The following is a 15,542-nucleotide window of genomic DNA, read 5'->3' as shown; positions in this document are numbered from 1 at the left end:
CATCTTCTCGTGTGAACTTGATGTATTTATCCACAGAGTTGATGTGGTCAGTAAAATGTTGGACTTCCTGAGATTTAATTTTAACCCAGGTGTCGTCAACATACCTGAACCAATGACTTGGTGGTGTCCCTGAAAAGGACGTCAAGGCTCTCTTTTCTACCTCCTCCATGTACAGGTTGGCAACAATAGGAGAAACTGGAGACCCCATAGCACACCCATGTTTCTGCCTATAATATTGCTCCCCATATGTGAAGTAGGTTGACTGCAGGCACAGTTTCAAGAGTTGACACAGTTGTTCTGTGGAAAGCGTGGTCCTGCTGCTCAGAGTGGTGTCTGATTTTAATCTTAAACTGTCCAGAGGACCAGTTTGAACTTTTTTGGATTTTTCTACCTGGATTATTGAGCATGTATCAGGATACTTTTATGGAGTTGTTTTATTATTTTCTTCTGCCGTTCCAGTTTACTGGTGATCTTGTCATCAGGTGGGACACACACCAGCAGTCCCCTGTTAGTTCATGTCTCGTACACAAAAAACTTAAATACATTCTCTGACTTAGTTCACTCTGTACTTGTTGATACCAAAAGGCAAGCAGATGCAAAGAACAAGATGCAGTTGTGATACTTCAGCAGCAGATAAGAGCGTCTTTACACAGGCTTCCGCAGAACTTGAGAAAGTAATTAAATCACTAAATCAGGTGTGTCGGAGCATGGAAACAACTAAACCATGCAGGATGGTGTTCCTCAAGGACCAGTGTTGGGAACCACTGTAAGGTCATCTTGAATCGGTTTGGCTCCAAATGTAAATTAGTTGTAGAGGCACATCCAGTGTTTTGATTTCAGCAGATTTCAGTAAAATATGTCCAATGGTTCATGAAATAATTTGTTGACAGACTGGCAGAAATATAATTGTCCATTTTCTCCTCTCAGCGGCAGGTGATAAATATAGAAGCACATAGAAACGAATCCATTTAAATAAGTGTAAACGCATGTATCAGTCATGAAGACTTTGACTGATTTCTTTAGAGTCACCTGTTCTGAACATCTCTGGGTCCTTTCACTCTTTCCAGACTTTATATCGTCTGGCTCAGTTATTCCACAGAAACTGTGGACCTTTACATTCACACGTGCAGCTTCTACAAACAATGTACCGTATTTTTCGGACTATAAGGCGCAATATCAATGAACGGGTCTGCTTTCATATATAAGGCGCACCGGATTATAAGGCGCATTAAGTGAAATAAGTTCATTTTGACAGATTTTTGAGCGCCGTGTACCACATAAAATCAGTTCGAGGCCAGTAACACAACCAGAATTAATACATAAGGCACACCTAATTATAAGGCTCACTGTTGATTTTTGAGAAAATTAAAGGATTTTAAGTGTGCCTTATAGTCCGAAAAATACGGTATTTAAAATAGTAAGACCTCAGAGGATGTGTTGTTTTTAATTTACTTTCTAGGCACTCACAGGGATAAGAAAGAAAACTATAAACTGTATATTTTAGCCGAGGGTTGCTGCACTGTGCTTGACACCTCTCTGCAGACTGATGCCAAACATGTCAAGAACAATTGAAGTCTTTGATGACGGTGTAACAGACTAGTACAAACTTTCTCTATGCTGTGTCCTTTAGGTGTGGTTTACATGAGTGGGTGTGTGTATGCGGTTGGCGGTTTCAACGGCTCTTTGCGTGTGCGGACGGTGGACTGTTACGACCCGGTGATGGATCGCTGGACGAGTGTGAGCAGCATGCAGGATCGGCGCTCTACGCTCGGTGCTGCTGTCCTGAACGGACTCCTCTATGCTGTCGGAGGCTTCGACGGCAGCACGGGTACGGCTGTGTTTTTGCGTGGTCGAAACCCCCCGTTAAGTGTGTGCAACTGCAGCGAGTGGGACGGTTGCTGGTGATTTTGAGGGATGCTCTCTGAATGTTTTGCAGGCCTTTCCACAATCGAAGCGTACAACGCCAAGACAGACGAGTGGTTCCACGTGTTGCCCATGAGCACCAGGCGCAGCAGCGTAGGAGTGGGTGTTGTCAACGGTGACTACACTTCTGTTTGTTTTCAATGCCAGCACAGAGGATGAGATTTCATGAAACAATGTCACACGATTACAGAAATGCCCAACAGTTTACTGCTGCACGACTAATGCAACCCACCAAATGACCCTACGTTGAAAATGATGCCATACATGCTCTCTTATCGTGATCGCAGGGGTCCTGTATGCTGTTGGAGGTTACGATGGAGCCACCAGGCAGTGTTTAAGTACCGTAGAAGCCTACAATTCTAAAAGCAACACATGGAGTTATATAGCAGAGATGGGCACGAGACGCAGTGGAGCAGGTGTGTTTGTTTAGTTTGTTCCTGTGTTAACTTAAAAACGTTAAAATATTTGAATTAATTCTTCTGCTTGAGATCTTTCCTTCACACTAAAGCTGCACAAATGTTTTTAGAGTTCATAGAAGAATATGATGTATTTGCAGCCTAAGTGATTTGATCCTGAAGAAACAGGTCAAAATAAAAAAGGCTAAATATTTCAAAAAGCTAAAGTTGCATCAATACCAAAAGTCATAGCAGGATTGTCCTGAACAAGCTGAATGTTTTGATTTATGATTTGATGAAATAGCTTCAAAACTGCGGGATGAGAACATTGACACAAAACGTACGGAAGAATAATGGATCACAATAGTGAGAATGCTTCATCAATATTCACACTATTTAAAAAAACCAGTGGGCCTAATGCTTCATATTTGACGCTCACAGCTGACTGTGCTGAAACGTGCTTATTTGAATATAAAATGGAAGAGGGTCCCTCAGTCTCAAATGCTCACATGTGCACGGATGCGTATCAATTTGGATGTAAACACATTTCTCAGGTTTATCTGCAATTTAAAATGTCCTCAATGTCTTTCTCAGGTGTAGGTGTGTTGAAAGGTTTGTTGTATGCTGTGGGGGGGCATGACGGTCCGTTAGTGAGAAAGAGCTGTGAAGTCTATGATCCAGCTTCAAACAGCTGGCGACAGGTTGCTGACATGAACATGTGTCGACGCAACGCAGGTCAGTAGAGCATAAATGTACAAGATGGATGGTTGATATATTTTCTGTTAAATGCTTATTGTTTGTTGGGTGTTTGTTTTCAGGTGTGTGTGCTGTAAACAACTTGCTGTATGTGGTGGGAGGAGATGATGGTAGTTGTAATTTGGCCTCGGTGGAGTTCTACAATCCGAACACGGATAAGTGGACGCTACTGCCGACCTGCATGAGCACAGGCCGCAGTTATGCAGGTCAGTGTGCAAGATGAGCTACAGGTTTATGATTTACCTGTACATCTCAGGATCGTGTGTATCATCAAAGTCTGAGTTTTGTTGTTTATAAGGGTGGAAATTTAAAGTTTTTGGGAGATGACAAACATCAGGATAAATGTTGTGTGCTGCTCACCTACACAAACAGAAATTTGGAACTTGGTTCCTGCTTTGCACAGACTCCAAAATTTAACTTTCTTTTTCAGTAAGTGAATACCGTATTTTCCGGACTATAAGTCGTAGTTTTTTTTTCATAGTTTGGCCAGCCCTTTGATGTATAGTCCAAAGCGAGTTATATGCGTTTATTTCCTGTTCATGATGCAATTTTTGACTGATGCGTTAAATGTTTATTCATATCGACATGTCTGGCTGGCTTCTGCCGGGCACATTACCTCCACGGCGGTGTGCCATGACCGGCTCTGGGTCAGTCTGGAAGAGTCCGGGGACAAAGGTGGCTCTACAGCGTCCCCCCGCCTGCACTTTCTCCCCCGCTACATTTTTTTCCTCTTCATGAGGCATTTTTTGACTGGTGTGACCTATACTCCGGAGCAACATATAGTGCGGAAAATATGGTAATCATAAATGCTAAATGTGATGTTTTTTTATACACCAAGAGAGCTGAAAAAAACAACTTGGCTATAATACACTACCTTGCCAAAAGTATTCACTCACCTGCTTTGACTCCTATATGAGCTTAAGTGACATCCCATTTCTAATCCATAGGGTTCAATATGACGTTGGTACACCCTTTGCAGCTAGAACAGCTTCTACTCTTCTGGGAAGGTTGTCCACCAGGTTTAGGAGTGTGTTTATGGGGATTTTTGACCATTCTTCCAGAAGCACATTTGTGAGGTCACATACTGATGTTGGACAAGAAGGCCTGGCTCTCAGTCTCTGCTCTTATTCACCCCAAACATGTTCTATCGGGTTGAGGTCAGGACTCTGTGCAGGCCAGTCAAATTCATCCACACCAGACTCTGCCATGGACCTTGCTTTGTGCACTGGTGCACAGTCATGTTGGAAGAGGAAGGAACCAGCTCCAAACTGTTCCCACAAAGTTGGGAGCATGGAATTGTCCAAAATATCTTGGTATGCTGAAGCAGTCAGAGTTCCTTTCACTGGAACTAAGGGGCCAAGCCCAGCTCCTAAAAAACAACCCCACACCTTAATCCCCTCTCCACCAAACTTTACAATTGGCACAATACAGTCAGACAAGTACTCCGTTCTCCTGGCAACCACCAAACCCAGACTCGTCCATCAGATTGCCAGATGGAGAAGCGCGATTCATCACTCCAGAGAACGCACCTCCATTGCTCGCGAGTCCAGTGGTGGCGTGCTTCACACCACTGCATCCTACGCTGTGCATTGCACTTGGTGATGTATGGCTTGGATGTAGCTGCTTGACCATGGAAACCCATTCCATGAAGCTCTCTGTGCACTGTTCTTGAGCTAATCTGAATGCCGCATGAAGTTTGGAGGTCTGTAGTGACCGACTCTGCAGAAAGTTGGCGACCTCTTCGCACTATGCGCTTCAGCATCCGCTGACCCCGCTCCGTCAGTTTACGTGGCCTACCACTTCGTGGCTGAGTTGCTGTCATTCCCAAATACTTCCGTTTTCTTATAATACAGCTGACAGTTGACTGTGGAATATTTAGGTGGGAGGAGATCTCACGACTGGATTTGTTGCATAGGTGGCATCCAGTCAGTTCCACGCTGGAATTCACTGAGCCCCCGAGAGCGACCCATTCATTCACAAATGTTCGTAACAACAGTCTGCATGCCTAGGTGCTTCATTTTATACACCTGTGGCCATTGAAGTGATTGGAACATCTGATTCCGATAGTTAGGATGGGTGAGCAAATACTTTTGGCAATGTAGTGTATATATCCTTTAATGAATTCTTGCTTCTATTTTTTAATCGTATGTTAAACATTTGTATGCCAAGCAAATAGCAAAAATGTACAGTCACTGTTTGTCAGATTGATTACATGAAATAGATGCATTTTTAGCAGCATGCACATGTTGAATGTTAATGGCTTTGACAATTGGTTTAGAATTAAGTGTCGCACATACTCCATCCTAAGTGCCGAAATGTCTCTTATTATCATAGTTGCGTGACGAAAATTGTGTCATTTTGTTCTTAGAGTAGCTCCACCCCTTCTCGACACAAGGCCTTGGCTAAACTTTTTCTCACGGGTGTATGCACCAAGTGTGTGAATGGTCAGAAGTTTGTGGGCGTGTTTGTCAATGTGGATATGCACTCAGACACTCAGCTGTCCGAGTCTTCAAACACACTAAATTAGCCAAATGGCCTAAAACTCTTGGAAGGAGATTGTGCAGATGTATGGAGGAGTCTGTCTGCTGAAAAGTGTGGCGCTTTCTTCATGATGGATTTGTGAACAAACGGTGGATGCAGGGACGGAGTGGAGACTTTGGCAGGAATAAACCAGTGTGGTGATGTATACTGCAGCAGGAGGGGTTTCCCAGGAGCTCTGCATCTCGCGGACTGTGAAAGGTATGTGCGAAAATGAATATCGCACAACCATGTGACTGCGTGTCAACCGTTGTTCTTCAGCTGGAGTATGCCAGGACCTTTAGACGTCTGACGGTTTCACTTGTTATGTCATGTTCCTCTCAGTCACTATGTCACTTAGTGATGGAAACTAATGTACAGTCACAGTTTATGAACTGTGCCTGCGTGATTGACATGACATGGCAGCATGAAGACTTAGTGGTTAGCACTGTTGCCTCACAGCAAGAAGGTCCTGGGTTCAATCCCCGGTTGGACCTGGGGTCTTTCTGTGTGGATTTTGCATGTTCTTCTCGTGCTTGCGTGGGTTTTCTCCGGGTACTCCTGTTTCCTTCCACAGACAAAAAACACATGTTAGACTGCCTTCAGGCCCAGGCCTCCCTTGCAAAAGAGATCTGTGATCTCAGTGGGATTTGCCTGGTTAAATTAAGGATAATAACGATTGATAAAAACAAGCTTATAAATCTGTTATAGCACTTGAGCATGGACTTTGTTGTTATAGCACTTGTTTTTAAATGTTTTAAAACTCTGAAAGTACACCTGGACCTGTCATTCTCAGAATCAGAATTAGCTTTATTATCATTGTACCAGGATACAGTAAAATTATGTTCGTACAGTTGTCCGAAATATGGGCGGAGTGCACGTTGCTGCTGCTAAAAAGCACGGCCCCTTATTCTTTATCAGAATATTTTTAGATAGAAAATGTAAGAGCCATGAGGATAGATAGTGGTATTACAAAAAAAGATCTCTTCACATCTTGTCCTATCAGGACACGATTTGAAACATCACAAAACTCTACCAGCAAGCACATTTATAAACGCATTACATACGCATTTGATGTCAAGATGTTGCGATTTGTCCATGAGCACTTTCAGATAGGCCACAGTTCTGATGATGTTGTTGCAGCCAACAGTTCTGATAAGCCTGCACAGAAGTTCTCAGGGGTGGGGGTTTGCGATAGACTAGGCTTTGTCCCTAGTTACCCATGTTCCAAGATAAATTTGATAGTCGTCTCGTATCCAAGGCCAAACGAGGGAATCAGATTCAGATAAGTCCCAATTTTTGATTTTCTTCAGGCAGACTGTTTTTTCTCATCAGTCTTGAATCCTGCTGGAATTTTCCGGTCCAAAATGGCCAAATTGATGGTTATTTCTACTCCACTGATCCGTGCTATGAGCCTTCCTCAAGGTCAAGCCTAACATGCTGGCAAGTCCTAAAAGCCGCACCGCAGGTGGCCTGCGATTCTTACAAATCGTCTCCATCTTATGGTTTAGCTCATAAACCTGCTGATTTTGAGTACTCGTAGCACGAACCAAACCTTCACACAGACTCAGAAGCTTTGCCATGGCCGAAATTGCTACCGAAGTCTTCTTCAAGTTGATAAAACAGAGCCCCGCCGATGCAAAAGAGCAGAAACCCTGCTATCATAAATCCAAATATATAAACGTCTTCATTGTCCTCCTGAGACAGAACTGAGAGACACATCAGCTGCCAAACTCCCCACGGATCTCTGATGTACCCCACAGCGTGAGTCTCAGCCAGACAAGAGGGTTCTCCAGGACCCTGTCGTTTTGTTGAAAAGATTTTGTCGATTGCGTTGAAAGTCCAGCTCACCAGATCCATAATCGTATTTTTCGTTCAGGAGATGTGTACCAGGAACTTCAAACACACAGAGAACAGAGCAGGAGGAAGGAGAACAGTGGGAGAGGAAGCAGAAGTGTCTGCCTTGTGCGAGAGCCAAATCAAAAGAAAAAAAAATGTTTGTTCGTTCCTCTTTCTTGTCTGTCAATCCCCATTTTGTCAAAGCAGATGGCCGCTTGTCCTGAGCCTGGTTCTGCTGGAGGTTTCTTCCTGTTAAAAGGGAGTTATTCCTTCCCACTGTTGCCTTTGTGCTTGCTCAGGATGGGAGACTGTGATGAAATGAATATTCAACACAATCTGCGGGCTTTCTTAGATAGAGAACTTTTACTAACTACCATTTATAATATATGTGGAAGTTTCTGTTCAGTGCCCTGAGATGACTTCTGTTGTGACTTGGTGCTATATAAATAAACTGAATTGACTTGAAATGTGGGCAGCACGGTGGCGCAACTGGTATAGCTGCTGCCTCTCAGCGAGCAGGTCCTTGGTTCAAACCCCGGTCCAGGGGCTTTTCTGGGTGGAGTTTGCATGTTCCCTCCGTGCATGCGTGGGTTTTCTCCGGGTACTCCGGTTTCCTCCCACAGACCAAAAACATGCATGTTAGGCTGATTGGTAACTCTAAATTGTCCCTAGGTGTGAGTGAGAGAGTGAATGGTTGTTTGTCTCGTTTGTCTCTATGTGGCCCTGTGATGGACTTGCGACCCGTCCAGGGTGTACCCCGCCCGTCGCACAGTGATTGCTGGACATGGGCACCAGCGACCCCCTGACCCAAAATGGAATAAGCGGGTAAAGAAAATGGATGAATGGACTTGAAATGTTGGGAGTATTTTCTTTAATCTATACATGCAAACTTGTATTTTCCATGTGGTCCTCTGATGCCTTTTGTTTATGGCATTAGATCTAAAATGCTCCTTTTTTCTCCTCCTCTACAGGTGTGACCATGATCGACAAGCCCTTATGACTGTTTTTGACATTTGCCTTTGATTAAAAAAGCAGAATGTATTCTCTTGCTGAGTACTGATCCTGGATCTGTCTACGACGCTGATGCTCGGGTTTTGGGCAGCATTGGCACAGGCACCGCAGGCGAAACAGAAGAAAACAAGATTCTTATGGTTGAGAACGACGAAAGATTTTTGCACTTACCTGAAATGGAGGGAGCCGTAAGAAACGAGGATATCAAACCTAGTTTAAATCCGCTCAGGGCGGGACTGCAGCCGTAACTGGACGACTCAGTTTGAAGCACAGCTGGACAGCTGCAGTGCCATTGAGATGCTACTGACATGAGGCTGCTATAACTGCAAAGTTGCTTTAACATTAGTAATGTTAACACAAACCAGACTAGAGAGAGAGTCATCTATTCTGTGTGAGAGCAAAGCAGAAGAGGACCATTTTGGACTGATTTTTTTTTTTTCCTTCAGTTTAATTCTGAGATGCGTGCTTGCATTTCAAGGTGCTCCATTGCTCGCACATGACGCATGTGGTTTTGTTTGCATCAGTGTGTTGTGAGGCCTGGTTTGAGACGCCACATGAACACACACTAACTTAACGGTGCTGCAGTGAGGCTCGTTAAGAGTGCCTGAATGTCAAAGTACATCTTCTGTCCTCTGTTTTAGCCTCGTGTATCGCTATAGAACAGCACAGCTGGATTAGAGATGCTTTTATTGAATTTAGAAATAAATTCTAACTGTAGATTTGGGGCTGTATTGTTGTTATATTGAAAGCACATAGCTGTGTTGAAAGCATATTTTAGGTTTTTCATGAAGAAAACAGACTTTTGTTGGGAGCAAAGCCTCAGTCATGTTGTCAAACAGTAACATGAGAGAAGCTGTTTGAAAAGTAGAACATCTGGATGTGCTTTACCGATACCTGGCAGCCATATTTATTCTGGTTGTAACCACTAAACGAAAGCAGCATCTTGAACTTACTGCATGGACCCTGTTTCTACCCTGTTTTCCCAGTCCCCTCCTCTTGTTTGGTGTTATTAACTACTGAGCACCCTGAACGTAATATGAATGTGCCAATTTTACCGTCTCTTCTTATTTCTGTCTCTCTCTGTTCTCTCTTTCTAGAAAGTGACCAAACTACTTTTTTCAAGTCTCTTTTTCTCGCTTCTTCTGCTACGATAAAATCTTGCTATAAAAGTTACTGGTATAGCTGTTTCTCGTCGGTGTATTGAGGAATGTCATGTAGGCCAACAACTTGGAAAATGTTTTACTACATGTTTTATATTATTGTTATTATTATTAACAAATATGCTTCTTGTATTTAAAGCTGTGAAATAATATATTGTTTTTGAAATTTTGCCAAATCAGTAAAACACTGAAAATGAACATGTCTTGTGTGAGTTGATTATTTTATATAACATGAATAACGCAGTCTTTCCTCTTGATATTTGTTATATAAAAACAATCCAAAAGCCTTTCTAAGGAATACGCCTTTCAGGCCAGTGTTTTAGAATGAGAACGTCTTTGTTTGAGAAATTACGAGTTGTAGCTGTTTTGATCAAATCTTGAAAATAATACCGCAGGACCTGCCATCTCAAGAGATGTCACAATATTGTAGGCTGCGTTGTGAAGGATTCTGCTCTAAAAACAAATGTTAGCTGTATATCTGTACAACTAAGTTATAGCATTTTCTGTGTTGCCTAATGTTCATTAATTATGACTAATCTGAATTTAATTGACATCAAAATCAAATCATCTAGACTTCTAATAATTGAATTTTGTTAACTACTTTAAAATACAGTTTATATATATATACATATATATATTATATATATTGGTTCTGCATCAAGGATGTTAGAGCTTCATTTATGTTTATCCACTAAAGAATATGAAATTTTATATTTATCTTTAAATGCTTAATGGCCAAGTAATCAACCATTTCCACAAATAAAACTGAGGTCAGAGCATGTACAACAGCAATAACTAGTGAACACCCCACCACCCCATGCACAACCTGGTGCAGCCTGCTAAACTTATGAAAACAACTCGCATTCTTATTGGTCCATACTGTAGAACCCTCCAGTCTCACTATCATCAGTCCATTCCGTCAGCCAATCAGTGAATCCGCTCTGCTCTCTGACGTCACACTCTCCCCCTGTCAGCCAATGAGAATTGTCCATATTAATGTACTTCACTCGTTCGGTCGCCTCGAGTTCAGGACAGGTAGACTGGCGGCACAGCGGGAAGGTAAGATTTCATGTCCGATTAAGAGACAATAGCTGAAGCTAACTACAAGTTCTTATGGATAAACCCGGAAGGCAAGAAGTTTATCGAGCTGCACAATATTTATGCGTTATAGTTTTCAACATAGCGGTTTACGGAATAAACACTGTAATTTGAGCCACTAACGGATAAACATGGCTGACATTGTTGTATCCTAGTTTCTAACTATTCGTTGTTTTTGTTGCTGTTTTTTTCGGGGTCTTTTGTTAGTTGTTCACCCATTTTCAATCCGTTACGTAATGTTTTTATTTTTATTTTGTTTGTTGGCTCAGTTTGTAAGCTTGATGTCTCAGGTAATGAGTCTTTTCGGCTCAACCTGTATAAATAATAATAAATGAGTGATGAGCCAGTGTTGTTTCGACACATAATAATAATAATAATAATAAACATTTAAGTTTGACTTTTATTAGCATTTCCTCTTGTCTGACACAAAAACACAACTTGCTTTCATTTCTTCAGATGAACTTACATAATGTTTAATAATATGGCATCATTTGGCACACATTAACAGGTCTCTCTTGTAAATGAGTCCTAACTCACTGAAACTAACCTGTATAAATAAAGATTGAATGAATAAAATACATTTAAACGCATAGATTCTGCTCATCTGCAATTTCTCTCCTCAACTTGTCCACTATTTATTTTTTTAGCTTGTGCTGCACATGATCAGGTACAAGGACTAGAAAAACGAGTGAAAAAGCAGACAAAGTCCATGTAGAAGCGTTGAAAGACCTTCAACAAGTCACACGGACTAGATCAAGACCAGTATAAAAGAGTACAAGAACATCTGTCACAGTATTTTTTGCCTCCAAAGTACATGTAATATTCATTCATTCAACCGTTATTTATGCAGGTTAGTCTCATCGAGTCACGAGGACTCATTTTATTCATATCTATATCACTGGTTTATATTTGATGACTTTGGTTCTTTCAGCCTTCTTTCCAGACCTGGAGTCACCCCTCAGCCTCCATCATGTCAGCAAACAGCACAGCAGACATATTAAGCTCGGCCTATCTTGCAGTGGAGTATGTAGACGCTGTGCTGCCAGAAAACCCCTTTCACCCCTCCCTGAAACATGCCTGGGACTACATGCTGAACAACTACACCAAATTCCAGATCGCTACGTGGGGATCGCTCTTTGTTCATGAGTTCATCTACACCCTGTTCTGTCTGCCCGGTTTCGTCTTTCAGTTTATACCCTTTATGCAGAAATACAAGATTCAGCAGGTATGTGTGCGCTTTATGTGATGAAATATTATTTTACGTTTTAAACTGTTTGTTTAATGGTGGACGTGTGTGCACAGGACAAGCCAGAGACGTGGGAGAAACAGTGGAGGTGTTTAAAGATGCTGCTGTTCAACCATTTCTGCATCCAGTTTCCTTTAATTTGTGGAACTTACTACTTCACTGAATACTTCAGCATCCCGTATGACTGGGACTCAATGCCACGCTGGTCAGTGCAAGACTAATAAATCACACTTAAATGACATATCAGCATACTATATTTAACATAAAGTGTCAAATGAAGGGAAGGAACGGAACACATGTAATTAGGAAATTTTTATAATGATTTTAAAACTAGGTGATGACAAATTTCATACTTTTGTTACTCTTTCTTAGAATTAAAATGAAATTGTTGCAGTTTTATATGTTAATCAGTCATAAAACGATACTTCTTCATTCTGTTGATGCTTAAGATTTTTTCATGTTTTTCAACATTTTGTCGTGTTTCTCTGGTTTCTTCCTTTTTCACACCTAAAATTCTTTATTGCTCAACTGTTGTTCCTCATTTTAGTTATAAAGTCTCTGAAACAGAATTTATTTTCTGCCTTCTCTTGTATTAGAGAAATAGGCATAATACTTTATATTTTAATGCCTTGTAAGAATATGTTTTGTGTAGCTCTAATATGCTAATTAAGTTGGTAATAGGCACTAAAGTCTATTTATTTTTTTATACTTTTAAATTTTACATAACATAAACAAAACAAAAAATGTTCGTAGAAACACTCAACAAATGTTTCATCTTTAACTTTATACCTTCGGCAGATTTCGTTATGATCATAGTAACAGAAATTAAAACTATAAAGGCACAAACGTTATAAAGAGATTTAATTTTTTTTTAAATTAAAAATTAAATTGAAAGTTACAGGTAATAATAGAATCAGCTTTAATATGTTTTCCAGTGTGAAATTAGGACAAGAAATATTCATTTCAATTTTGTTCATCAGATTTTTTTCTGTTTTGTGGTTCTTCAAAGGAATTGTTCAGACATATTCTGTTAACTTATCACATTATTATTATTATTATTATTATTATTATTATTATTAACAATAACCTCCCCTCGTCTCCTCCAGGACTTCTCTTCTGGCTCGGTGCTTTGGCTGTGCAGTTATCGAGGACACCTGGCATTATTTCCTTCATCGCATTCTGCACCACAGGCGGATCTACAAATACATCCACAAAGTCCACCACGAGTTCACTGTGAGTTAAACACATGGGGGATAAAAGTAAATAAAGAGTTACTTATTAAACATGGTGCTCTTGTTGAAGCCAAAAATTGCAAATGAACCGAATGTATCATGACTGTCAGTGGCTTGGTCACAATGATTCTCTGATTATCTCTAGAGACAAACAGATAACTATCAGGGTTAGGGTGCTAATCTGAAAGGGAACGATCTGTCCATGTTATTCAGGGGTTCACATAAGCGGTTTCCGGTTGTCAGAGACGACCTGTTTTCATCTTGGATGACCAGATCTCGCCTTGAGGTCATTAAAACATGAATTCTTCATCACCGCGATGGACTTCCGTCATCTGTAAAAACGAAAGAGGGAAAAACACGCGTTTTGTTGTAGTCTTGTTAAAGCCAACCAGTCTAATGATGATGCAGGGATTAAACTGATGATGCGTTCAACAAATAAAAAGAACCAGAGCCACAGTTTTTATCCAATCAGAGCAGAGCAGGGCGGGTCGTGCTGTTTGACACACGGCAGGTGCGTGTAATGTTCCCAACTCAGAGACAGGCTGCAGTTGAAAGCACCATTCAGTGTTTCCTGGACTATTTTCCATGGAGGACACTCTGCTACCCTAACAGTATGACACGTAATTATTAAATGTATGTGTTGGTGTACGACCAATTCACTGCAGCCGGGTGAGATGCCAGAACTGAAACTGTTACCCCACCCACTCTTCCCCACAGCGCCCCTGACCTCCATAGGGCTTTTGCATCTAAAATCTAACTTTGTATTAAATGTTAATGTGTTCAAAGCATCGTCATTATCGAGCAGACGTGCAACTTGTGTGCGTGACCAAACTCCAGGTCTGAGAGAGAGAACATCGTTGGGGGAGCGCGCTCAGCCTGAGCGCCTCTCCCAGTACGAGAGGTGGCTGTTTCTCCTGCTTTCGTTCTTATAATTAAACAATATAATGCTAAAAATATTTATATGCCCCAGATTATAACAAAGATGTATGTCTCAGTTTAACTTCAAGTCTCCACCCCCAAACTTAAAGGAGTTCTCTCTGCCAGCAAGTTTGTTTCAGGTGTTTGTAGTTTATCATAAGTATCAGCAAATTTCAATTCCACACGGTGCTTTGACTGTTTGAATGAGCTAAACTCAATTATTTTAAGAACCATACTGAGAGGTAATTGTAGTATGATAAATGTAATTTAATAAATGGTCAAATATTGTAAATAAATAGCATTAAATTACTACATGAGCTGAAATCCTGTAGATATAATCCCTTTGATTGAAATGATCATTTTAGGGGAGAAATCTGTCAGTCTGGCAAATAAAAATAAATAAATAGAGATTTTAGGTTAATTTATATTTTGCAAAGGCCTTCCTGTGCTCTAATTTGTAAAAATGTGTGTGACAACTCAACTGAACATGTTAAAATGACATAAAAGTAAACAGCAGAAAAGCTGAAAAGAAATACCCCTCTCTTCCTTCAGAACGCCGCTGAGCTGGAGAGTGTAAATGATGCAGGTGGAAGACTTCTTACAACTTCAGCGCTTCATTAGAGAACACTATACTGTGTACTTCTACTAAGGCCATGCACACAGTATACAGTAGCCCCTCTCTGTTTCGCTGTTCGTTTATCGCGGATTCGCTAAATCATGGATTTTCAAAACAAGATTGGACACGACACAATTGGCTGATTGATGGATGAGCCATGGGTTGTTTATTTAAAATAAATTGTTGTAAATGTTTTTGCACCATGTGTGCCTCCCACAAGTGCAGGGGAAGCTCCCTCCTGCAGCTGATCAGCTGATCTCCTTCTCTGCCACACACACATTTGTCCTGCTGCATCAGCTTTGCTGTCCAGATGCACCGATCGACTTTTGTCTTCCAACTTAAAATTCAAAGTATGTCACATCGTAAAATCGTCATAATCACAAAATTTAAAAGTGTTAGAAGTTATTTTAAATTATTTTAGAGCTTCTATGTTCAGTTGTTTCAGTGTAAGTGATCAAGACGTACATTTCTGCAGAGCTGTGTTAACCCTTTGATGCCCTGCTTCTCCACAATTTAAATTTAAATACTGTAACATTTTAAATAAACAATCTGTGCTGTATGGATTGTTTATTTAAAATGTTACAGTAGTGAAATTTAAATTGTTTATTGAAGGAGGGAGATTGGGAGTAACAGGAGATGAGTGAGTGTGATTACAGCCTGGCACATGTCATGACAAAGTTTACTGAACTTTAACTGAACTTGAACTTGGACTACTGTATCCCTACTTCACAGTTTTTCACTTATCGTGGGTGGGTGTGGCCCCAAACACCCGCGATAAACGAGGGACTACTGTACTCCTTTTTATGTAAAAACCTTTCAGAAGTGGCCCGG

At 41.0% G+C, this 15,542-nt stretch overlaps 2 protein-coding genes across 2 annotated transcripts in view; both read left to right on the top strand.

The window, feature by feature from the left end:
• The window catches only part of klhl2 (kelch-like family member 2), a 19,354-nt gene extending 10,924 nt beyond the window's left edge, over positions 1-8,430 (top strand). The window contains exons 10-15 of the mRNA XM_037689940.1: positions 1,631-1,828; positions 1,937-2,038; positions 2,211-2,339; positions 2,913-3,053; positions 3,137-3,280; positions 8,402-8,430. Coding sequence (XP_037545868.1) covers positions 1,631-1,828; positions 1,937-2,038; positions 2,211-2,339; positions 2,913-3,053; positions 3,137-3,280; positions 8,402-8,430 — 743 coding nt within the window. The remainder of the gene's footprint in view (positions 1-1,630; positions 1,829-1,936; positions 2,039-2,210; positions 2,340-2,912; positions 3,054-3,136; positions 3,281-8,401) is intronic.
• Positions 8,431-10,629: 2,199 nt separating this feature from the next.
• msmo1 (methylsterol monooxygenase 1) overlaps positions 10,630-15,542 on the top strand; it is a 7,958-nt gene continuing 3,045 nt past the window's right edge. Inside the window, exons 1-4 of the mRNA XM_037689948.1 lie at positions 10,630-10,660; positions 11,631-11,924; positions 12,002-12,150; positions 13,052-13,178. Of these exons, the coding sequence (XP_037545876.1) occupies positions 11,670-11,924; positions 12,002-12,150; positions 13,052-13,178 (531 nt within the window). The 5' untranslated portion in view covers positions 10,630-10,660; positions 11,631-11,669. The remainder of the gene's footprint in view (positions 10,661-11,630; positions 11,925-12,001; positions 12,151-13,051; positions 13,179-15,542) is intronic.

Source organism: Nematolebias whitei, chromosome 16 (genome assembly GCF_014905685.2).
Source record: "Nematolebias whitei isolate Nwh7 chromosome 16, NemWhi1, whole genome shotgun sequence".
Classification (NCBI taxonomy): Eukaryota; Metazoa; Chordata; class Actinopteri; order Cyprinodontiformes; family Rivulidae; genus Nematolebias; species Nematolebias whitei.
This window is presented reverse-complemented; position numbering and strand designations above follow the sequence as displayed.